The sequence below is a fragment of the Chiloscyllium punctatum genome, chromosome 15 (genome assembly GCF_047496795.1).
Source record: "Chiloscyllium punctatum isolate Juve2018m chromosome 15, sChiPun1.3, whole genome shotgun sequence".
In the NCBI taxonomy this organism is placed as follows: domain Eukaryota; kingdom Metazoa; phylum Chordata; class Chondrichthyes; order Orectolobiformes; family Hemiscylliidae; genus Chiloscyllium; species Chiloscyllium punctatum.
In genome coordinates, this window is record NC_092753.1 from 26,585,563 (window position 1) to 26,609,027 (window position 23,465).

The 23,465-nt window shown below is 46.7% G+C and overlaps 1 protein-coding gene across 2 annotated transcripts in view; it reads right to left on the reverse strand.

Moving 5' to 3' along the window:
• The window catches only part of LOC140486141 (lysosome membrane protein 2-like), a 61,703-nt gene extending 45,943 nt beyond the window's left edge, over window positions 1-15,760 (reverse strand). For both annotated transcript variants that reach the window (XM_072584814.1, XM_072584816.1), the window contains exons 1-2: window positions 15,488-15,760; window positions 6,458-6,615 (exon numbers count right to left, since the gene is read on the reverse strand). In XM_072584814.1, coding sequence (XP_072440915.1) covers window positions 6,458-6,615; window positions 15,488-15,610 — 281 coding nt within the window. In that variant the 5' untranslated portion in view covers window positions 15,611-15,760. The remainder of the gene's footprint in view (window positions 1-6,457; window positions 6,616-15,487) is intronic.
• Window positions 15,761-23,465: the final 7,705 nt, after the last annotated feature.

The window sequence follows — 23,465 nt, forward strand, 5'->3', positions numbered from 1 at the left end:
AAACCATATTGACTAAGGTGAGAAATGGCAAGAGAAGAAGGTAAATTTAGAGTTCCAGCATCTGCAGTCATTGTTTTTACCGAGTTAAATTTAGAGTAGCCTATGGGCTGACCAGTTATATTGTAGGTTAGCATGTTAGTCACTAGATGTAATTGAAAAAAATCAAATTAACAGAAGTAGCCAGGAGAATGGATTTTTATTTCCAGATCAATAAGTTGTGGATCAGGCTATTTTGGATCTGAAAATGCGTAATAAAACAGATTCAAAATGATCTCAGAGTGAGTAATCCACTTGGAAGCAATGATCATAACATTGTAGAATTTAACATTTAATGTGAGTGTGGGAAACTTGGGTCAAAAGCGACCATTACTTAAGGAAGGATAGTTAAAAAGGCAGGAGGACAGTCAGTTGGAATGGATTGGGAAATAAGTTTAGTTAAAATGATGATTGATGAGCGACGGTGGATGTTTAAGAAAATAGTTCATTGCTTACAGCAAAGATATGTTCCACTGAGGCAGAAGGGTTTTAGGAAGGGGATAAACCAAAGTTAAGGATAGTTTCAAACTGAAAAACATATAATTTAGTAAAAATGGAGCTAAATCAGAAGATTGGCAAGTTTTAAAAATTAATAGCAGATGACGTAAAAACAAAGGGAGAAAATATCCCATAGGAGATATAAAGACAGACAGTAACAGCTGTCAGTAACAGCAGAAGAGAGGGGCCAAAGTGATCATAGGGAACAAGACTGTGGAAATAGTAACCGCAAACAAGGAAATGACAAAGGATTGGAATAAACACATTTTCCCAGCCTTCACAGTAGAGAACACTATAGCATTCAAAAATTACTATATAATCAAAGAACAAAAAGAGAAGAGGAAGTCACTATCACTGGAGAAAAGGTGCTGGGGACCTAATGGAGGTAAAGGTTGCTAAGTCTCCAGGATCTGATGTCACGTATCCCAGCATATGGAAGGAAGTAGTTACAGAGATAGCGAATGCACTGGTCATAACCTTTCAGGAATCCTTAGATTCCGGAAAATACCCAGAGGATTGGAAAACTGCTGACGTCACACTCTGATTTTAAAAAGGGAAGAAGATGAAAACAAATGACTCTAGGCCAGTTAGCTTAACTTCTGCTATTGGGAAAATTAAGTCATAGTCATAGTTATAGAGTCATACAGTACAGAAATGGACTCTTCAGTCCCACCAGTCCCTGCCAACCAAAGTCACAAACTAAATTAGTCCTACCTGCTAACACCTGTCCCATATCCCGCCAAACATTTATTATGCATTAACTTATTCAAATGTCTTTTAAATGTTGTAACTGTGCCCGCATCCACCACTTCCTCTGGAAGTTCATTCCGCACACAAACCACTTCCGTATAAAAAAATGGTCATGTCTTTTTAAAATCTTTTTCCTCTCACCCCAAAAATATTCCCCAGTCTTGAAATCCCTCACTGTAGGGAAAAGACACCTGCCATTCACCTTATCTGGAAGGCGTTTAGTACACTTGTCTTTAGTGCTCAATGCATTGAGTATAGGAGTTGGGAGATATGTTACATCTGTACAGGGCATTGGTTAGGCCACTATTGGAATACTGCATGCAATTCTGGTCTCCCTGTTGTAAGAAAGATGTTTTGAGAATTGAAAAGGGTTCAGAAAAGAGTTACAAGGATGTAGCCAGGGTTGGAGGGTTTAGCGATAAGGAGAGGCTGAATAAGCTGGGGCTGTTTTCCCTGGAGCATTGAAGGCTGAGGTTTATAAAATCATGAGGGGCATAAATAGACAAGGTCTTTTCCGTGAAGGTGGGGGAGTCCAAAACTAGAGGGCATAGGTTTGAGATGAGGGGGAAAAATTTAAAAAGGGACCAAAAGAGCAACTTTATATCATTCAGAGGAGGTGGAGGCTGGTACAATTACAACATTTAAAAGGCATCTAGATGGGTATATGAGTAGGAAGGGTTTAGAGAGATATGGGCCAAATGCTGGCAAATAAGAGTAGAGCTATTAAGGATATTGGGATTAGGAGGACTGAAGGGTCAGCTTCCATGTTGTGCAGCTCTATGACTCTACATGCCTCATTATTTTATACACCTCTAAGGCCATCACCTAACCACCTATGCTCCAGTGAAAAAAGTCCCAGATTATTTTTATACCTCAAACCTTCCATTCCCGGCAACATCCTGGTAAATCTCTTTTGAACCCTCTCCAGCTTAATAAAATCTTTCCTGTAACTGGGTGACCAGAACTGGACTCAGTACTCCAGAAGAGGCTTCACCAAAATCCTGTACTAAAGGATATTATAAAGGATTCAATATCAGAGAATTTATAAATACATAATTAGATTAGATTACTTACAGTGTGGAAACAGGCCCTTCGGCCCAACAAGTCCACAAGCCGAAGCGTAACCCACCCATACCCCTACACCTACACCTACACCTACATCTACATCTACCCCTTACCTAACACTACGGGCAATTTAGCATGGCCAATTCACCCGACCTGCACATCTTTGGACTGTGGGAGGAAACCGGAGCACCCGGAGGAAACCCACGCAGACACGGGGAGAACGTGCAAACTCCACACAGTCAGTCGCCTGAGGCGGGAATTGAACCCGTGTCTCCGGCGCTGTGAGGCAGCAGTGCTAACCACTGTGCCACCGTGTCGCCCACGGTAATAATAAGGCAAAGTCAGCATGGCTTTGGGGTGGCACGGTGGCACAGTGGTTAGCACTGCTGCCTCACAGCGCCAGAGACTCGGGTTCAATTCCCGTCGCTGGCATCTGTTTGTGTGGAGTTTGCACACTCTGTGCGTGGATTTCCTCCCACAGTCCAAAGATGTGTAGATTAGGTGAATTGGCCATGCTAAATTGCCAGTAGTGTTAGGTGAAGGGGTAAATGTAGGGGAATGGGTCTGGGTGGATTGCTCTTTGGAGGGTTGGTGTGGGCTTGTTGGGTCGAAGTGCCTACTTTCACACTGTAAGTAATCTAATCATATTAAAAAAAAGGCTTCATGAGGGGGAATTTAATCAAATCCTTTGAGGAGGTGACATGTAGCATAAATGAAGGGAAACCGGTAGGTGTTATATATTAGATTTCCAAAAGCATCAATAAAGGTCCCACATGAACCATAATAAGACAAGGCCATGGGGTTAGAGATGGCATAATAGCATGGATAACTAATAGAACACAAATAGCTGGGATAAGGGGGGCACTTTAAGCTGGCAACCTGGAGTGCCACAGGGACCAGTGCTGGGACCACAATTATTTATTCTATGCATTAATGATTTGGATGAGGAAGATGAATGTACTATAACCAAGTTTACAAATGCCATAAAAAAAAGTGGGAAGACAAATGGTGAGGACAACTTAAACAGCACAGAGGGTCAGAGACAGGTTAAGTGAAAGGGTACTAACTTGACAGTTGGAATATAATGTGTGCAAATGTCAGGTTATGCACTTTGGCAGGAAGAATAGAGGGGCTGAATATTGTTGAGATGGGAAAGAAAATGCAGCAAGCTACAGCACAGAAGGGTTTAGATTAGATTCCCTACAGTTTGGAAACAGGCCCTTCGGCCCACAGATCCACAACAACCCCCCAAAGAGTAACCCATCCAGTCCCATTTCCCTCTGAATGATATACCTAACACTTTGGGAAATTTAGCATGGCCAATTCACCTGACCTGCACATCTTTGGACTGTGGGAGGAAACTGAGCACCCAGACGAAACCCATGGGAAGAACATGCAAACTTCACAGTGTCACCCAAGGCTGGAATTGAAGCCAGGTCCCATTGGTGCTGTGAGGCAGCAGTGCTAACCACTGAGTCACCATGAAATATAAAAAAAAGCCTGCTGGCAACAGTAGGCACAAGCTCAATGAAATCAAGCAGAGAATCAAACATGTGACTCAAAAAGTGGTGTAAGGAGAGGGGTCATGGGTCAGAGAGAGTACAACTTCAGAAAGAGTGAGCTGTGTCATTGGGTCTGCATTCTCTTACACTGGCTGCAGTGTAGTGAGCACCTCCCACATCAGGGTGAAAGTGAGGACTACAGATGCTGGAGATTAGAGTCAAGACTGTGGTGCTGGAAAAGCACAGCAGGTCAGGCAGAATCCGAGGAGCTGGAAAATCGATGTTTCAGGTAAAAGCCCAATTTCATCAATTCCTGATGAAAGGCTTTTGCCCGAAATGTCGATTTTCCTGCTCCTCAGATGCTGCCTGACCTGCTGTGCTTTTCCAGCACCACACTCTTGACTCACCTCCCTCATCAGGTCAAACCCATTAGGACCCAGATGGTCAGCAATGGATGTTCCTACAGCTTCTGTCACCTCTGATCAAGCCTGGACTCCTGCAGACACTTGGTCATCTTCTTCCTGCCTGGTGGGAATAGCACATCCTTCCCACCTCTTGGCTTTGGGCTTGATGCAGTCAGGAAAGATAATGCTGGGAGGAACCCACCCCTCTTAACTATCGCCACCAAGAACACTCCTGCCGCCAGAAGTAACTTCTCATGAATGACCTGGAGTCTTGCCCATGTAGCACCCATTCACTTCTCCCTCTGGGTAGAGTTGTTTCTTCTGAATTCCCCATCTGATTTCTTGGTGACCGTATGAACAAAATGGCTTCTTGACCTGTTGTTCTCCACAAGTGCAAACATTCCTTCTGTAGTCAGTTTTCTGATAACAAGGGCTGTTGAGCTTTCCCTGATTGTTAGAACCTCACGGTTCTGCTATCACCACTCTCAGTTACAAAGGGGAAAACTTGTCATGGATTACCATTACTGCACAGGAAGAGGCCATTCAGCCCATCAAGCACATGCTGGTGCTCTGTACAGCAATCCAGTCACTCCTGTTCCTTTGGCCCTGCCTGTTTATTTCTCTCAAACACTCACCCCCAAATTTCCTTTCATGACAACATACCATTCCTGTTTCCACTGCTCTCATAAGGAGTGGGTTCTTGGTCCATACCTCTTGTTATATAAAATGATTCTTCCACCCAACACCTCCCCATGTCTCTAATATCTCTCGCTCAAAATCTGTATACCTTTGTCCTTGTCCCTACCTCTCAGGAAAACGGCATTGCAAATTAGATTACATTAGACTACCTACAGTGTGGAAACAAGCCTTTTGGCCTAACAAGTCCACACCGACCCTCCAAAGAGCAACCCACCCAGACCCATTCCCCTACACCTAACACTGCGGGCAATTTAGAATGGCCAATTTACCGAACCTGCACATCTTTGGACTTTGGGAGGAAACCGGAGCACCCAGAGGAAACCCACGCAGACACAGGAAGAATGTGCAAACTCCACACAGACAGTTGCCCGAGGCAGGGATTGAACCCGGGTCTCTGGTGCTGTGAGGCAGCAGTGCTAACCACTGTGCCAGCGTGCCGCCCAAATCTTATTTAAACCTGTCATTATTTAAGACCGCTATTAAATCTGCTACTAAATTATTAAATTTCTATTAAATCCTCTCCTCCAAGGGGATACTGCCAGCTGCTCCTGTCTTATCGCATCACTGAGGTCCCCTCTGCATCCCTGGAATCATTCTGGTAAATCTCCGCTGCACCTTCTCAATATCATTACATTAGATTAGATTACTTAGTGTGGAAACAGGCCATTTGGCCCAACAAGTCCACACCGACCCTCTGAAGAGCAACCCACCCAAACCCATTCCCCTACATTTACCCCTGACTAATGCAACTAACACTACGGGCAGTTTAGCATGGCCAATTCACCTGACCTGCACATCTTTGGACTGTGGGAGGAAACCGGAGCACCCAGAGGAAACCCACGCAGACATGGGGAGAACGTGCAAACTGCACACAGTCACCCAAAGCTGGAATTGAACCTGGGTCCCTGACACTGTGAGGCAGCAGTGCTAACCACTGAGCCACTGTGCTGCCCATAAGCTTTGAAATATTTTGAGGTGTCACCTGAATGTTACAGAATGCAACAGGTACATATGGCATGGTGGTTCAGTGGTTAGCACTGCTGACTTATAGCACCAGGGATGCAGGTTTAATACCATCTTTGGGTGATGTCTGTGTGGTGTTTGCATGGTCTCCCTGTATCTGTATGGGTTTCCCTGGGAGCTCATGTTTCCTCCCACAGTCCAAAAGACATGCAAGTTGGGTGGATTGGCCATGCTAAATTGCTCATAATGTCCAGGAATGTGTGGGGTAGCCATTGGAAATGCAAGGATATGGCAGGTCTGGATGGGATGCTCTTCAGAGGGTTGGCGTGGACTTGATGGGTTGAATAGCCTGCTTCCACACTGAGGAATCTTTATGCAGTCATCCATTAAAACAGAAATCTTTAAAATGTCAAAAGCATCTCAATGTTCAAACAAGTCTCACATTGCAAACTTAAAGGTTATAATGCAGTGGAATAAGTTATTGGATCTCTACTCCACTTTCTATCACATTCAGTTGATAGCAGTAAGTATGCATCTTACTTGTATGTGTATGGCCCAAGTTGTTTCACGATGGCTTTCGCTCCCTGTAAGATTTCCTGTTTGTTTTCAACATTGAAGAAGTAGAACTGTAGGTAAGCGGGGACCGGGGGGTCTTTCCAATTATTGTACATGTCGCTGTTCAACTTGAGCTCTGCATGCTGTGGAGATCAGCACAGAAACGTTACTGTATTTACAGAACCATCATCCAATCAACAGCAGGACAAGCATCAGTAGATACAGAGCTTTCCAGTCTAAACTTATACCCAACTATCTGATTCAAATACCTGAAGGGCAGTTTCTGTGAAGGCACAGTCCCCTCTCTTTCTTTGGACCATCTTTACATCTGTCTTTTAAATAAAATGCACCCATAACCATTGGCACCTTATTGTCATCATCAGAGGAAGCCATAGCAGATTACCTGCTCCTTACTCACTCAATCATCATCCCTTCCCATTCATATCAATTTAGGTGGCTAGATGAGACAGGTCTGGAACTGGCAGCCCCATTAAACACCACAAGCCACAAGTTAACATCATTTCCATCCATCTCTCCTTAACAAGAGAAGACCCTCCTCAAAACACTCTTTCTAATGACCCTACTTACAATTAGCCTTGTTGATCCTCATTAGCGGTGACACAGTAGTTCATTGCTACCTCACAGTGCCAGGGATCCGGGTTCGATTCCAGCCTTGGTCTGTGTGGAGTTTGCACATTTTCCCCCTGGCTGCTCTGGTTTCCTCTCACAATTCAAAGATGTGCAGGTTAGGTGGATTAGCCATATTGTCCAGGGATGTGAAAACTAGATGGGTTAGCCATAGGAAATGCAGGGTTATAGGGATAGGGTAGGGGGTTGGAATTGTCTTCAGAAGCTCAGTGTAGACTAGATGGGCCGAATGGCCTGCACACACACTGTAGGGCATATTTGATCCTTATTTCAACTAGGCCACAAGGGAGGTTGCTCGGTTCACTACAGGATATCCCAAACGTTTGGCTCCCATTTGCTGCAGGGTGAGCTGGCTCCCCTTCTTTATTCAGCATGCGTTTCTCACCCCAGTTGTTTGTAGCAGGTTTAATTTAGAATGGAGCACTTCCCTTCTGGACACTTTTCTCCCAGAGCCAAACAAACCTACTTTCCTAAAATCAATTTAATCAGGCCTTCTTGAATTAACAAACAGAGCGAGTACATCAGTTACAAAACGCAAGAAGAATTACAAATGCAACTCAGACTGGAAATAAGAGGTTCGTCCAAAAAGATAAAATAAAATATGTACAGATCAATCTTTGAATTGCTTTTGAAGAGTGGACAGTTGAATGTTGCTGCTGTTGTAGTTGAGATTACCAGTAAGTGTTGATATTTGCAGTTGAACACTTGGTTTCACAGACCGCTGTTTTGTGAATTGGTTGAGATTCTGTAGTTCTGATCCTTTTCAACTGCAATTGAAACCTCAGCAACCAGGATAAGACAGTATCACTTTGCTCAGCTGTTCTTTTTCACTGGTATATAGTAAGATTGAGGGAAAGTCTTTACCTGCAACATTTTGGTAACTAGGGGATAATTCTTCAACTGCAACATTCAAATCTCGCTAACACCTGACTCCAAGTTGATACATAACAATGTTCAGTCACACTAGTATACTCCAGCAGAGTTGAAACTAACTTTTCAATCTCTCTGTACGTATTCTCAAAGGGAAAAAGTAGAAAACATGCCTGCAGTTTAGTACATAACCCACAAGGAATTGATTTGTTGTTCAGCAGGAGGTTATCAGCCCTTCATTATCTTTACAGTCGCAAGTGTTCACAGTCCAGTCTGGTTGAAGTTTCTTTGAAACTTCATGTTGCATTCTATTGGTCTCTGTCCCTGTCCAGACAGCCAGTTAAATTACATTGGGAACCATCTTTGATAGTATCAGCTCTTGTTTAAAAAAAGACCTATTTGGAATAGTATATTGAAAATGTGTCCAGTACTTCTGGGTTGTGACTCATAGTAACATTTTACATTTTACATCAAGCTAATTGTAGAGTCATAGTCATTGAGTAGTAGAGTCCTACAACACAGAGACAGGCCCTTTGGCCCAAGCTAGTCCATGCTGACCAAAATGTCTATCCACACTAACTTCACTTCTCTGCATGTGGCCTATATCCTTCTAAACCTTTCCTGTCCATGTATTTGTCCAAAAACCTTTTAGATGTTGTAAATGTACCTGCCTCAACAACTTCTGCTGGGAACTCATTCCATTTGCATGCCACCTTCTGTGTACAAAAGGTTCAGTTTTACTCTTTCCTCTCGAACCTTAAACTGATGCCCTCTAGACCATGATTCCCCAACCCTGGGAAAAACACTGGAGTGCATTCACCTTATCCCAGGCCTGGAGTTTTGACTCCGATCCATGAAGTAGGACCCCACTGTTGTTTGTCCTTCACGGAGAAGATGGCCATGATCATTATCTGGAAGCTCGGGAAGCTTCTGCTGGGTAACTGCTAAAATTGGTCAGTGCTCAGGTGGTGATTAGGATAGGAATCTTTTGACAAGTTACTTGTTCAGGAACACCTTTTATTAAGATTAGATTAGATTTTGTACAGTGTGGAAACAGGCCCTTCAGCCCAACAAGTCCACACCTACCCTCAGAAGAGTCATCCACCCAGGCAATTTAGCATGTCCAATTCACCTGACCAATTCACCAATTTTTGGACTGTGGGAGGAAACCCACGCAGACACGGGGAGAATGTGCAAACTCAATACAGACAGTTGCCTGAGACAGGAGTTAAACCTGGGTCTCTGTCACTGTGAGGCAGCAGTGCTAACCACTGTGCCACTGTGTCGCCCACCTCTCCTGGCATTTTCTCTCTATCCTCTCATTCGCGCTTGCTTCTAAACTGACATTTTTTCACAATGTCAGTTTGAGTTTTGCTAGGTTGAACATTGGCGATGAATGTGAAGGGAAACATTCAAAACTTCAGACAATGCACCAGAGGTTGTGCTAAGAGAAATGGAAATGAAGAGACTCCTCCTGTTGGAATATACTGCAATGGAATTCAATGTCTGGAATCTTCTTCAGGTTTGTTGGGGCAGGGCAAGAAGAAAGTTAATGATCTGACGTGAATGCTCAAGGACAGTAAGGAGTTAAAAATCACAACACCAGGTTATAGTCCAACAGGTTTAATTGGAAGCACACTAGCTTTCGGAGCGTCACTCCTTCATCAGGTGGTAGTGCAGGGCTCAATCCTAACACACAGAATTTATAGCAAAAACTTAAAGTGTGATGTAAATTCTGTATGTTAGGATTGAGCCTTCCACTAGTGGGCGGCATGGTGGCACAGTGGTTAGCACTGCTGCCTCACAGCACCAGCGACCCGGGTTCAATTCCCGCCTCAGGCGACTGACTGTGTGGAGTTTACATGTTCTCCCAGTGTCTACGTGAGTTTCCTCTGGGTGCTCTGGTTTCCTCCCACAGTCCAAAGATGTGCAGGTCTGGTGAATTGGCCATGCTAAATTGCCCATAGCGTTAGGTTAGGGGTATGGGTGGGTTGCGCTTCGGCGGGTTGGTGTGGACTTGTTGGGCTGAAGGGCCTATTTCCACACTGTAATCTGATGAAGGAGCGACGCTCCAAAAGCTAGTGTGCTTCCAATTAAACCTGTTGGACTATAACCTGGTGTGTGTGATTTTTAACTTTGTACACCCTAGTCCAATACTGGCATCTCCAAATCAAGGAGAGTAAGATTATCTCCAAGTGGCACACCCGACCAACTGCAGATCTCACCTACTCAGCACCGAAATACTGCAGTCATCTCAACTCCGTCGTCAGTACCAATCACTATTCAATGCTTCAGTTAATACACACTACATTCTACAATCATTGCACAGTATAGAAGGAGGTCATCTGCCCCTGAGGTCTGTGTGAGGGCTTTCAAACAGCAGTCCAAATCAACTGTACTTCCCCTGTCGCCTTGCAAAGTTTTTCCTGCACTTGCCTCTCCCTCCCTGCAATATTTTACCGAACTGTACCCTGTGATATTTTACTGCACTGTCCCGTGTCACTGTAATATTTTACAACATTGTCCCCCGTCTCCCTGCAATATTTTACCGCACGGTCCCCTGTCGCCCTGCAATATTTTACTGCACTGTCCCCTGTTGCCCTGCAATATTATACTGCACTGTCCAATGTCGCCTTGCGATATTTTACTGCACTGTCAAATGTCACCCTGCGATATTTTACTGCATTGTCCACTGTCACCCCGCGATATTTTACTGCACTGTCCCCCCTCTCCCGGCAATATTTTACTGCACTGTCCACGGTCTCCCTGCAATATCTTACCGCACTGTCCCCTGTCTCCCTGCAATATTTTACCGCACTGTCCCCCTTCGCCCGTCGATATTTTACTGCACTGTCCCATCTCACCCTGCAATATTTTACTACACTGTCCCCTGTCGCCCTGCAATATCTTACCGCACTGTCCCCTGTCGCCCTGCAATATTTTACTGCACTGTCCCGTGTCTCCCTGGAATATTTTACCGCACTGCCCCGTCACTCTGCAATATTTTACAGCATTGAACCCCAGTCACCCGGCTATATCTGACTGCACTGTCCCCTGTCGCCCTGCAATATCTTACCGCACTGACCCCTGTCGCCCTGCAATATTTTACCACACTGACCCCTGTCCCCCTACAATATTTTACCGCACTGACCCCTGTCGCCCTGCTATATTTTACCGCACTGTCCCCTGTCGCCCTGGAATATCTTATTGCATTTTCCCTGGTTTCCCTGCAATATTTTATTGCGCTCGCCCCTGGCTCCCATGCAATATTTTACTGCACTGTCCTCTGTCTCCATACAATATTTTATTACATTGCCTTTGCTTCCCTACAACACTTTACTGAAATCAACAGTAGAGTCACCGCAGGAGCAGTGCACAAGAGCCAAGGTTAGGCGTGGAAGAAGGGGAGGTGAAAGAGTCTGGCTGTTGCCAGCTGATGGAGGGCAGGGTACCCACCAGTCCAGTAGAAAGGTCTCAGATGAGGTTGAAAGTCAGGTACAGGTGTGATATAGCACGGGAAGTGCACCAACACCATGTTGGCCCAGAGAGCTCAGGGCATCCCTTTTACCAGCGCCCAATAGCTGGGAAATAACACCTCCTGGCCTGTGGGAGGCAGTGTGGCACCGTAACCAGTGTGTGACATCTGGTGAGGACTGGAGACCGGTGGGTGGGCATTTCACTTAATAGAAGTGCTGGAAAAGAGCCCCAACAGGTCAAGTGTTATCCGTGGAATGAAACAGGATTTAGTGGCTTGGGTTGAGGCGAAGAGCCAACTTAGATTTTCTGTATGGATTCTCAGGAGTGCTCGGGGAGTGCCGAGCAGAGAGCGACAAAGGGAGCAGGAGCCTGCTGCCATCTTGCAGCACAACACTCTACTTGCACTCTCTCCCCAGCGGGCCCAGGTCTGTACTGTGGCGTGCTGCAGCCTCCTGAGGTAATCATTGCTCAGCCAACACTGTGTATTTTTAAAAATTGATTCAAGAGATGTGGGCATCACTGGCTAAGCCAGCAATTATTGCCCATCTCTAGAGGGTGGTTAAGAATCAACCACATTGCTGTTGGGCTGGAATCATATGTTGGCCACATCAGGTTAGGATGGCAGTTTCCTTACTTAAGGGACATGCCAGATGGGCTTTTTCCTGACAATCAACAATGGATTCATTACACTCTGAATTCCAGACTTTTTAAAAAAAATTATTGAATTCAAATTCCACCATCTGCTGTGATGGGATTCAAACCCAAGTCCCCAGTGCAGGTCTCTGGATTAACAGTCCAGCCATAATACCACAAGGCATCAGTGTGGGAGCAGGAGGGGAGTGAATCGCACAATAGAAGACAGCCATTAAGGCGATGGCCAAGGCTGACTTGTTTAACTGTTGAATGCACGGTCTCCCAAGCAGAATTTTAACAACTGGGACTTGCATTTTGTGGTGGCTTTCCAGTTCGTGTTGTGGCAAACAGCAGGAGGTCAGGAATGGGTCCATCGGAAAATGAGGAATTGGGGTTCGAGTCACTGGGATCGCTCATTCATTTTTTGACTATGTAAAGCCTGAGCAGAACATGTTCTCTTTGGGTCTGAGAGGTTAATGCTGAGGAGTGTAAATGATACCACATGGACTTGTTTTGGATCTCGGATGGGAGTCTTGTCTTTGGGTCCCCCTCATAGTCTCTGTAATGATGTCTGTTATAGAACCTAGAACATAGAAAAGTACAGCACAGAACAGACCCTTTGGCCGTTATATTTATAGAACCTGGAACTAGTTGCTAACGTGCAATATCCATATTTTGTTAACTGCAAGAGCAACTTCTAGATGATCCAGGAAGTGGTTTCTCCCTGCCACTCCCCCACAGGCTCTGGCACTTGCTACAGTTAAGGAGCACAGTGGGAGTAACCGTCACCATAAACAGCAGCTCTGACAGTGCACTGAGCTGGCCCTGCACATACAATAGGTCTCCCTTTTCTCACTTCTTCATATGTTTCCTTCTCCTCCCTCACATCAGCCTTTTCTTCCTCATTCACCATGAGCTGGTCACAGAATAGAAACGTACAGAATTCTAAAGGGGCTCGCAATGGTCATAGAGTTCCTATGGTGCAAAAAGGGGGCCATTCAGCCCATCAAGAGGCACGGTGGCTCAGTGGTTAGCACTCTTGCCTCACAACACCAGGTACGCAGGTTGGATTCCAGCCTCAGACAGCTGTCTGTGTGGAATTTTCACATTCTTGCCTTGTCTGTGTGGGTTTCCTCCCACAGTCCAAAGATGTGCAGGTCAGATGAATTGGCCGTGCTAAATTGCCCATAGTGTTCAGTGATGTGTAGGTTCGGTGCATTAGTCAGGGGTAAATGTAGAGTAATAGGGTAGGGTAGGGGGATAGGTCTGGGTGGGTTACTTTTCGAAGGGTCGGTGTGGACTTGTTGGTCCAAATGGCCTGTTTCCACACTGTCGGGATTCTATAAGTAAAAGTCAGCATCAACCCTCTGTTGAGCATTCCACCCTTTCCCTGTTACTCTGCACCAACCTTGGCTAATCCACCTAATTCTGAGACACTACAGGATAATTCAGTACAGCCAATTCACCTGACCTGCACATCTTTGGTCTGTGGGAGGAAACCGGAGCACCCGGAGGAAACCCATGCAGACACGGGGAGAATGTGCAAACTCCACACAGTCAGTGGAGTGGAACCCGGCTCCCTGAAGCTGTGAGGCAATAGTGTTAACCACTGAGCCAACTGGTAAGGTTCTTTCCGGATAACCTTGGCACTGCCCATTTGAGACTCACAGAGCTCATCTGAAGCAGGGGCCTTGATCGAGGTACCCACTCAACCCTCTGTGCAAGCTGCCTATTTAGACATCCTGGCTCAGTCTGCCCCATTTTATGCCATTGGTGGTCCATTTCAAGGCCTTACTATGCCTAAGGGAGGTGGGTAGCTGGCATCCACCCTACCCACTGTATAACAGGAGACAGCATGGTTGCAATGCAGGAATAGTTCAGAACCTGTTAACAGAAAATCCCTAGGCCTCATCTCAATGGCTCTCTGCTGAAAGCCAGCCTCACTCTTCACAATACACCAACCCCCATTCCCTATTCCTCTTTTACTGTCACTGCAGCATTGACCTCATGAACTCTCAACTCTGTAGAAACGCTCACCTTCTCACACATAGACATAGAACATAGAAGAATACAGCGCAGTACAGGCCCTTTGGCCCTCGATGTTGCGCCGATCAAAGCCCACCTAACCCACTGTCCTCCATATACCTATCCAATGCCCGCTTAAATACCCATAAAGAGGGAGAGTCCATCACTGCTACTGGCATCTCCGACACCATCATAGAATCACACAATATTCCAATTCTGAAGGAGGCCATTCAGCTCCTCATGCCTGTACTGGCTCAGTAAACAAGCATCATCACCCAGAGCCAATCTTCTGCCATCTCCCTGCACATCATTTCTATCCAAATAACCATCCAGTGCCCCTCGTGAATGCCTCCACTGAATCTGCCTCCACCACATTTGCAGACAATGCATTCTGTACTCAAACTACTAGAAAGGTATATTCTCACATCACCCTTCCTTCATTTGCACCTCACTTTAACTCTATGCCCTCAAACAAGAACAAGAGGGCAAGCAGAAACAAATTCAACGGGTGCACTATTCTACGATAAGAAGCTTCACTCTGTTCTTCCTGTCTGGGCCAGCATTTATTGCCCGTCGTCTAGTTGCCCCCTTGAGAAGGTGGTGGCGGTGAGCTGCCTTCTTGAACCACTGCAGTCCATGTGACCCACAATGCTGTTAGGGAGTGGACTCCAGGATTTTGACCCAACGACACTGAAGGAATGGAGTTAAAAATCACACAATACCAGGTTATAGTCCAACAGGTTTAACTGGAAGCACTAGCTTTCGGAGCAATCACCTGATGAAGGAGCGACGCTCCGAAAGCTAGTGTGCTTCCAATTAAACCTGTTGGACTATAACCTGGTGTTGTGTGATTTTTAACTTTGTACACCCCAGTCCAACACCGACATCTCCAAACCATGAAGGAAATGGAGATATGTTTCCAAGTGTCAAGGTGGTGAGTGGCTTGGAGGGGAAGGGAGTGATGTTCCCATGTATCTGCTGCTGAAGTGGGTGGCCTTGTTCTGAGGAAATAATGACCAGAGAGCAATGTCACCCACAGAGACTGGTACCAGTGTGAAGCTGATGAAATGGTCATCCAGGAGCAGCACTTAAGGAGACATTATACACGATTCCTCCTCTTCTGTCTCTTTCCACACAGTGTAAGAGGCAGAAACAGAATCGTCCCAACAGTCGGTCATTCGAGTTATCATTTACTAATGAATGAACAAAGGCCACGGTTAAACAAACAGGGGAACCCGGGCAGTACACAAGTGTTTGGTCAAATCTGAAATACCTTTGCATAAATGTGCAAAACATCCTCGAAATATACGGAGAGAGCACTGTATGTTGAGGGAACCGAGCCAGCCCCTTGCACTCTCTTACCTCTTTGATGCGGTTTTCCACGACCTTCCGAAAAACGTCTTGCGAAAACAAGACCAGAAATATAACGAGGCAACCCACAGCGACCACACCAGTCAGAGCAGCCTTGTTTCTGAAGCGAGTCATGACTGTCCCAGGGCACACAAAACACAAGGAACGAATGCAAAAAAAAAGGTGCTGGCAAACAGTTCCGACCGGCGAAGGAGTTGGAAACTCAGCCCACCAGGAATGTTGGAAGTCTGCCAGATTCAAGGGGATACTGACCTGAACAAAGTTCCAGCTCCTACAGCCAGTTTCGACACAGGGAAGGTCACTGTGCAGCCAATCACAGCGTCAGGCCAAGCTCTCTGCTTAACTCAACAAACCACAGGTCACTCCTGCCTCGCCTTGCCTCCATTCATTCACTAACCATCTATCCAATACCATTGGATCCATTTCCAAACAGCGATCCAATGAGGGGGTAAGATAGGGGACAGTGCCATCAAATCAAAGCAGGCCACACCACAGAGAGGGGTAGAGACATCTTGGGGGGGGGGGGGGCATATGTCTGGTGGCCAGAGACATCTGGTGGGGTGAGAGGTGAACAGGGGAGATATGACTTAGGAGCGGGATGGACATATCTGAGGAGGGGGTGTCACTCTCAGGAAATACCATCTCCAAATAAGGGTCAGAATCCATAAATACCATCTCCAAATAAGGGTCAGAATCCATAAATACCATCTCCAAATAAGGGTCAGAATCCATAAATACCCTCTCCAAATAATGGTCACTCAGTAAATACCCTCTCCAAACAAGGGTCACTCTCAGTAAATAACCTTTCCAAACAAGGGTCACACTCAGTAGATACCCTCTTCATCAGGGGTCACTCAGTAAATACCCTTTCCAGACAAGAGTCACTCTCAGTAAATAATCTTTCCAAACAGGGTTCACACTTTGTAAATACCCCCTCGACAGCACAGAGGTTAGCACTGCTGCCTAATAGCATCAGGGACCTGGGTTCAATTCTGGCCTCAGGCAACTGTCTGTGTGGAGTTGCATGTCCTCCCTGTGTCTGCGTGGGTTTCCTCCCACAGTCCAAAGATGTGCAGGTCAGGTGAATTGGCCATGCCAAGTTGCCCAGAGTGTTAGGTGCATTCATCAGAAGGAAATGTAGGGAGGCGATTCTGGATGGGTTGCTCCTCAGAGGGTCGGCGTGGACTTGTTGGGCCAAAGGGCCTGTTTCCAAGCTGTAGGGAATCTAATCTAATCTCTCCAAACAGGGGTCACTCAGCAAATGCCCTCTCCACACAAGGGTCACTGAGCAAAACACCTTTCCAGACCATTGATTGGTCCCTTTGTGGATGATCCTTCACCAGCTTAGCTGACGGTTCCCACCATTCAGTGGAGGATATGACAGTGGGTTTTGAGGGCATTGATATTTCCTCAGCCCTCCTGTCAATTCCTATTGTGACAAAGCTCGAGATTTGGCTTTGGGATAGTAAAGTTTGAATTTTCAGTACCTCTTCAGACATTTCTCTCACTGTTTTTAGTGAAACAAGTAACTCATCTGCTCTAAAGAACCTCTGTTGTGGTAAAATAAGTTACAAGTCAGATCAAGGAGCATAGTAAACTGTTTATATTAAACAGTACAATTGCAACGGCATTTTATTATCCTCCTTTTGCTTACTCTAAATCAACATCAAGGGAAAGACTTTATTTCTAGAACAGCGAAATCGACGTTTCGGGCAAAAGCCCTTCATCAGGAATAAAGGCAGAGAGCCTGAAGCGTGGAGAGATAAGCTAGAGGAGGGTGGGGGTGGGGAGAAAGTAGCATAGAGTACAATTGGTGAGTGGGGAAAGGTGATAGGTCAGGGAGGAGAGGGTGGAGTGGATAGGTGGAAAAAGAGATAGGCAGGTAGGACAAGTCCGGACAAGTCATGGGGACAGTGCTGAGCTGGAAGTTTGAAACTAGGATGAGGTGGGGGAAGGGGAAATGAGGAAAGGAGCCTTCCACATCCATCAAAGTTTTACCTGCACATCCACTAATATCATTTATTGTATCCATTGCTCCCGATGCGGTCTCCTCTATATTGGGGAGACTGGGCACCTCCTAGCAGAATGCTTTAGGGAACATCTCCGGGACATCTGCACCGCCCCGTGGCCCAACATTTCAACTCCCACTCCCACTCTGCCGAGGACATGGAGGTCCTGGGCCTCCTTCACCACCGCTCCCTCACCACCAGATGCCTGGAGGAAGAACGCCTCATCTTCCGCCTCGGAACACTTCAACTCCAGGGCATCAATGTGGACTTCAACAGTTTCCTCATTTCCCCTTCCCCCACCTCACCCTAGTTCCAAACTTCCAGCTCAGCCCTGTCCCCATGACTTGTCCAGACTTGTCCTACCTACCTATCTTCTTTTCCACCTATCCACTCCACCCTCTCCTCCCTGACCTATCACCTTCATCCCCTCCCCCACTCACCCATTGTACTCTATGCTACTTTCTCCCCACCCCCATCCTCCTCTAGCTTATCTCTCCACGCTTCAGGCTCTCTGCCTTTATTCCTGATGAAGGACTTTTGCCCGAAATGTCGATTTCGCTGCTCCTTGGATGCTGCCTGAACTGCTGTGCTCTTCCAGCACCAGTAATCCAGAATCTGGTTTCCAGCATCTGCAGTCATTGCTTTTACCTCCTTTATTTCTAGAGCACCTCTCACAGCAACCAGCAAATTCCCAAAGTACTTTAAATAAATAAATATTAAGCATTATTTGAAATTTTTGTCACTGCTGTCATAGAGTCACAGAGATGGGTGGCATGGTGGCTTGGTGGTTAGCACTGTTGCCTCACAGTGCTAGGGACCCAGGTTCAATTCCTGCCTCGGGCAACTGTCTGTGTGGAGTTTGCACATTTTCCCCGTGTCTACGTGGGTTCCGTCCCATAATCTAAAGATGTGCAGGTTAGGTAAATAAGAGGGAATGGGTCTGGGTGGGTTGCTCTTTGGAGGGTCGGTGCGGACTTGTTGGGCTGACGGGCCTGTTTCCACACTGTAGGGAATCTAAGATGTACAGCACAGAAACAGATCCTTTGCTCCAACTCATCCATGCCAACCATTTCTTAACCTGATCTATTCCCATTTGCCAGCGCTTAGCCCATATCCCTCTAAATGCTTCCTATTCATATATCCATCCAGATGCCTTTTAAATGCTGTAATTGTACCAGCCTCCACCACTTTATCTGGCAGCGCATTCCATAAACGCACCACTCTCTGCGTGAAAACGTTGCCCCTCAGGTCAGTTTTAAATCTTTTGCCTCTAAAGCTAAACCTATGCCCTCTAGTTCTAGACTCCCCTGCCCTGGGGAAAAGACCTCGGTTATTCCTATGACCTATGATTTTATAAATGTCTCTAAGGTCACCCCTCAGCCTCCACCACTCCAAAGAAAAAAAGCCCCAGCCTTCTCAGCCTCTTTCTATAGCTCAAAGCTTCCAACTCTGGTAACATCCTTGTAAATCTTTTCTGAAACCTTTCAGGTTTCGCAACACCTATCCTATAACACGGAGATTTCAGAATTAAATGCAGTGTTGCAGGAAGAGCAGATGGTCATGCACAGCAAGATCCAGGATCACCAACGTGGACATGAGCAGGCAATCAGCTTCTGTAATGGTGATTAATGGGAAGGGTGTTGGCCCAAGGCACACTGAGACATCCCCCAGAGCAGGCTGGTTAAGATGGACCCACTAAAGAAACTGGTTAAATCTCAGCTGATGTAGTGTGTACGTTCTGGATGCCATACTACAGAAATGATGGAGAGAGTGCAGAGAGGTTTATGACAATGGTTCCAGGGTTTTATAATGGAGATAAGGAGAAGATTCTTCAGCCAGAGAGTGGTGAAGCTATGGAATTCATTGCCACAGAAGGCTGTGGAGGCCAAGCCATTGAGTATATTTAAGACTGAGGTAGATAGGTTCTTGAGAATCAAGACCATCAAGGGTTACAGGGCGAAGGTAGGAGAATGGAGTTGAGAACCATATCAACCATGATCGAAAGGCAGAGCAGACTCAATGGGCTGAATGGCCTAATTTCTGCTCCTGCGTCTCATGGATGAGAAACTTTAGTCACAGGGCAAGATCAGAGAAATTGGGCCTGTTCTCCTTGGAGAGAAGAAGGCCGAGATGAGATCTGATGGAGGTTTTTCAAAATTATGAGTGGGGTTGGGTAGAGAGGACATGGAGAAGCAGTTTCTGCTTGTAAAAGGGTCAAGAACCAGAAGGCAGAGGGTTAAAGTGTTTAGCAAAAGAAGCGAGAGTGAGTAGAAATTAAAGTTTTTTCAGACACCGAGTGGTCCAATGCACTGCCTGGAAGAGAGATGGAGACAGATTCAGTGGAGCCATACAAGAGAGGCCTTGGATGGTTAATTCAACAGAATGGATGTGCAAGGTTATGGGGAAAAGGCAGGAGAATAGGCCTATCACAAAGCTCAGTGAGTCAGAGCACACACAATGGGTCAAATGGCCTTGTTATGAATTAAGGTAAAAACAATGACTGCAGATGCTGAAAACCAAATACTGGATTAGTGGTGCTGGAAGAGCACAGCAGTTCAGGCAGCATCCAACGAGCAGCGAAATCGACGTTTCCTGATGAAGGGCTTTTGTTATGAATTAAGCTCTATGAAACAAACTCAATGGAAATTCAATTACAAAAGACTGAGAAAGGGTTTGGGGAACCACATGAAGTTATTTGCTTCATTTCGGGCCAAAACTGGGCAGATTGTCAATGTAGGACACTGCAAAGGGTAATTGAACAAAGGGTACAGTGAACAAAGAGTACAGGTATTGAACAAAGGGTACAGGTTGATAACACCTTGAAAGTGGAGTCACAGGTAGACAGGGGGGTGAAGAAGGCTATCGGCATGCTTGCTTTCATTGGTAACTCCACTGAATAGAGGGGTTGGGATGCCTTGCTGCAGCTGTAGAAGACATTAGTGAGGTCTCAGCTGAAATGCTCCATGCAGTTGTGGTCAATTGACAATAGAAAGTATATTATCAGACTAGAAAAAGTGCAGGGTGTGCAATGTGGCTGAATGTTCATTACAGGAAGTGCAGTGTGGCGGGATGTCAGTTTAAGGGAGTGCAGTGTGGCTGGATGTAAGTTGCAAGGTGTGTAGTGTGTCTGGATATCAGTTGCATGGTTTGCAGTGTGGCTGGATGTCAGTTACAGGGTGTGCAGTGTGGTTGGATGTCAGTTACAGGGTGTGCAGTGTGGCTGGATGACAGTTGCAGGGTGTGCATTGTGGCTGGATGACAGTTACAGGGTGTGCATTGTGGCTGGATGACAGTTACAGGGTGTGCATTGTGGCTGGATGACAGTTACAGGGTATGCAGTGTGGCTGGATGACAGTTACAGGGTGTGCAGTGTGGCTGGATGTCAGTTGAAGGGTGTGCAATGTGGCTACATGTCAGTTGCAGGGTTTAGAATGTGGCTGGATGTCAGTTGCAGGGTGTGCAGTGTGACTGGATGTCAGTTCCAGTGTGTGCAATGTGGCTGGATGTCAGTTACAGGTTGTGCACCTTGGCTGCATATCAGTTGCAGGGTGTGTCGTGTGGCTGAATAGCAGTTACAGGCTGTGCAGTGTCGCTGCACGTCAGTTGCAGTGCATGCAATATGGCTGGATGTCTGTTCCAGTGTGTGCAGTGTGGCTGGATGTCAGTTACAGGGTGTGCAATGTGGTTGGATGTCAGTTACAGGGTGTGCAGTGTGGCTAGATGTCAGTTACAGGCTGTGCAGTGTCGCTGCACGTCAGTTGCAGTGCATGCAATATGGCTGGATGTCAGTTCCAGTGTGTGCAGTGTGGCTGGATGTCAGTTACAGGGTGTGCAATGTGGTTGGATGTCAGTTACAGGGTGTGCAATGTGGTTGGATGTCAGTTACAGGGTGTGCAGTGTGGCTGGATGTCAGTTACAGGGTGTGCAGTGTGGTTGGATGTCAGTTGCAGGGTGTGCATTGTGGCTGGATGACAGTTACAGGGTGTGCATTGTGGCTGGATGACAGTTACAGGGTGTGCATTGTGGCTGGATGACAGTTACAGGGTGTGCAGTGTGGCTGGATGACAGTTACAGGGTGTGCAGTGTGGCTGGATGTCAGTTGAAGGGTGTGCAATGTGGCTACATGTCAGTTGCAGGGTTTAGAATGTGGCTGGATGTCAGTTGCAGGGTGTGCAGTGTGACTGGATGTCAGTTCCAGTGTGTGCAATGTGGCTGGATGTCAGTTACAGGTTGTACAGTGTGGCTGGAAGTCAGTTTCAGGGTGTGCAGTGTGGCTGGATGTCTGTTACAGTGTGTGCACCTTGGCTGCATATCAGTTGCAGGGTGTGTCGTGTGGCTGAATAGCAGTTACAGGCTGTGCAGTGTCGCTGCACGTCAGTTGCAGTGCATGCAATATGGCTGGATGTCTGTTCCAGTGTGTGCAGTGTGGCTGGATGTCAGTTACAGGGTGTGCAATGTGGTTGGATGTCAGTTACAGGGTGTGCAGTGTGGCTAGATGTCAGTTACAGGCTGTGCAGTGTCGCTGCACGTCAGTTGCAGTGCATGCAATATGGCTGGATGTCTGTTCCAGTGTGTGCAGTGTGGCTGGATGTCAGTTACAGGGTGTGCAATGTGGTTGGATGTCAGTTACAGGGTGTGCAATGTGGTTGGATGTCAGTTACAGGGTGTGCAGTGTGGCTGGATGTCAGTTACAGGGTGTGCAGTGTGGTTGGATGTCAGTTCCAGTGTGTGCAATGTGGCTGGATGTCAGTTGCAGGGTGTGCAATATGTCTGGATGTCAGTTACAGGGTATGCAGTGTGGCTGGATGTCAGTGTTAGGGTGTGCAGTGTGGCTGGATGTCAGTTACAGTGTGTGCAGTGTGGCTAGATGTCAGTTGCTGTCTGTGCAATGTCACTGGATGTCAGTTGCAGGGTGTGCAGTGTGGCTGGATATCAGTTGTAGGGTATGCAATGAGGGTCCATATGAGTTACAGGGTTTAGAATGTGGCTGGATGTCAGTTGTAGGGTGTGCAATGTGGCTGGATGTCAGTTACAGGGTGTGCAATGTGGCTGCATGTCATTTGTAGGGCGTACAGTGTGGCTGGATGTCAGTTGCAGGGTGTGCATTTTGGCTGGATGACAGTTACAGGGTGTGCAGTGTGGCTGGATGTCATTTGCAGGGCGTAGAGTGTGGCTGGATGTCAGTTGCAGGGTTTGCATTTTGGCTGGATGACAGTTACAGGGTGTGCAGTGTGGCTGGATGTCAGTTCCAGTGTGTGCAGTGTGGCTGGATGTCAGTTACAGGGTGTGCAGTGTGGCTGGATGTCAGTTCCAGTGTGTGCAGTGTGGCTGGATGTCAGTTACAGGGTGTGCAGTGTGGCTGGATGTCAGTTCCAGTGTGTGCAGTGTGGCTGGATGTCAGTTCCAGTGTGTGCAGTGTGGCTGGATGTCAGTTATAGGGTGTGCAGTGTGGCTGGATGTCAGTTCCAGTGTGTGCAGTGTGGCTGGATGTCAGTTACAGGGTGTGCAGTGTGGCTGGATGTCAGTTCCAGTGTGTGCAATATGTCTGGATGTCAGTTGCAGGGTGTGCAGTGTGGCTGGATGTCAGTGTTAGGGTGTGCAGTGTGGCTGGATGTCAGTTACAGGGAATGCAGTGTGGCAGAATGTCAGTTACAGTGTGTGCAGTGTGGCTAGATGTCAGTTGCTGTCTGTGCAATGTCACTGGATGTCAGTTGTAGGGTTTGCAGTGTGGCTGGATGTCAGTTGTAGGGTGTGCAATGTCGCTGGATGTCAGTTGAAGGGTGTGCAATGTGGCTACATGTCAGTTGCAGGGTTTAGAATGTGGCTGGATGTCAGTTGCAGGGTGTGCAGTGTGACTGGATGTCAGTTCCAGTGTGTGCAATGTGGCTGGATGTCAGTTACAGGTTGTACAGTGTGGCTGGAAGTCAGTTTCAGGGTGTGCAGTGTGGCTGGATGTCTGT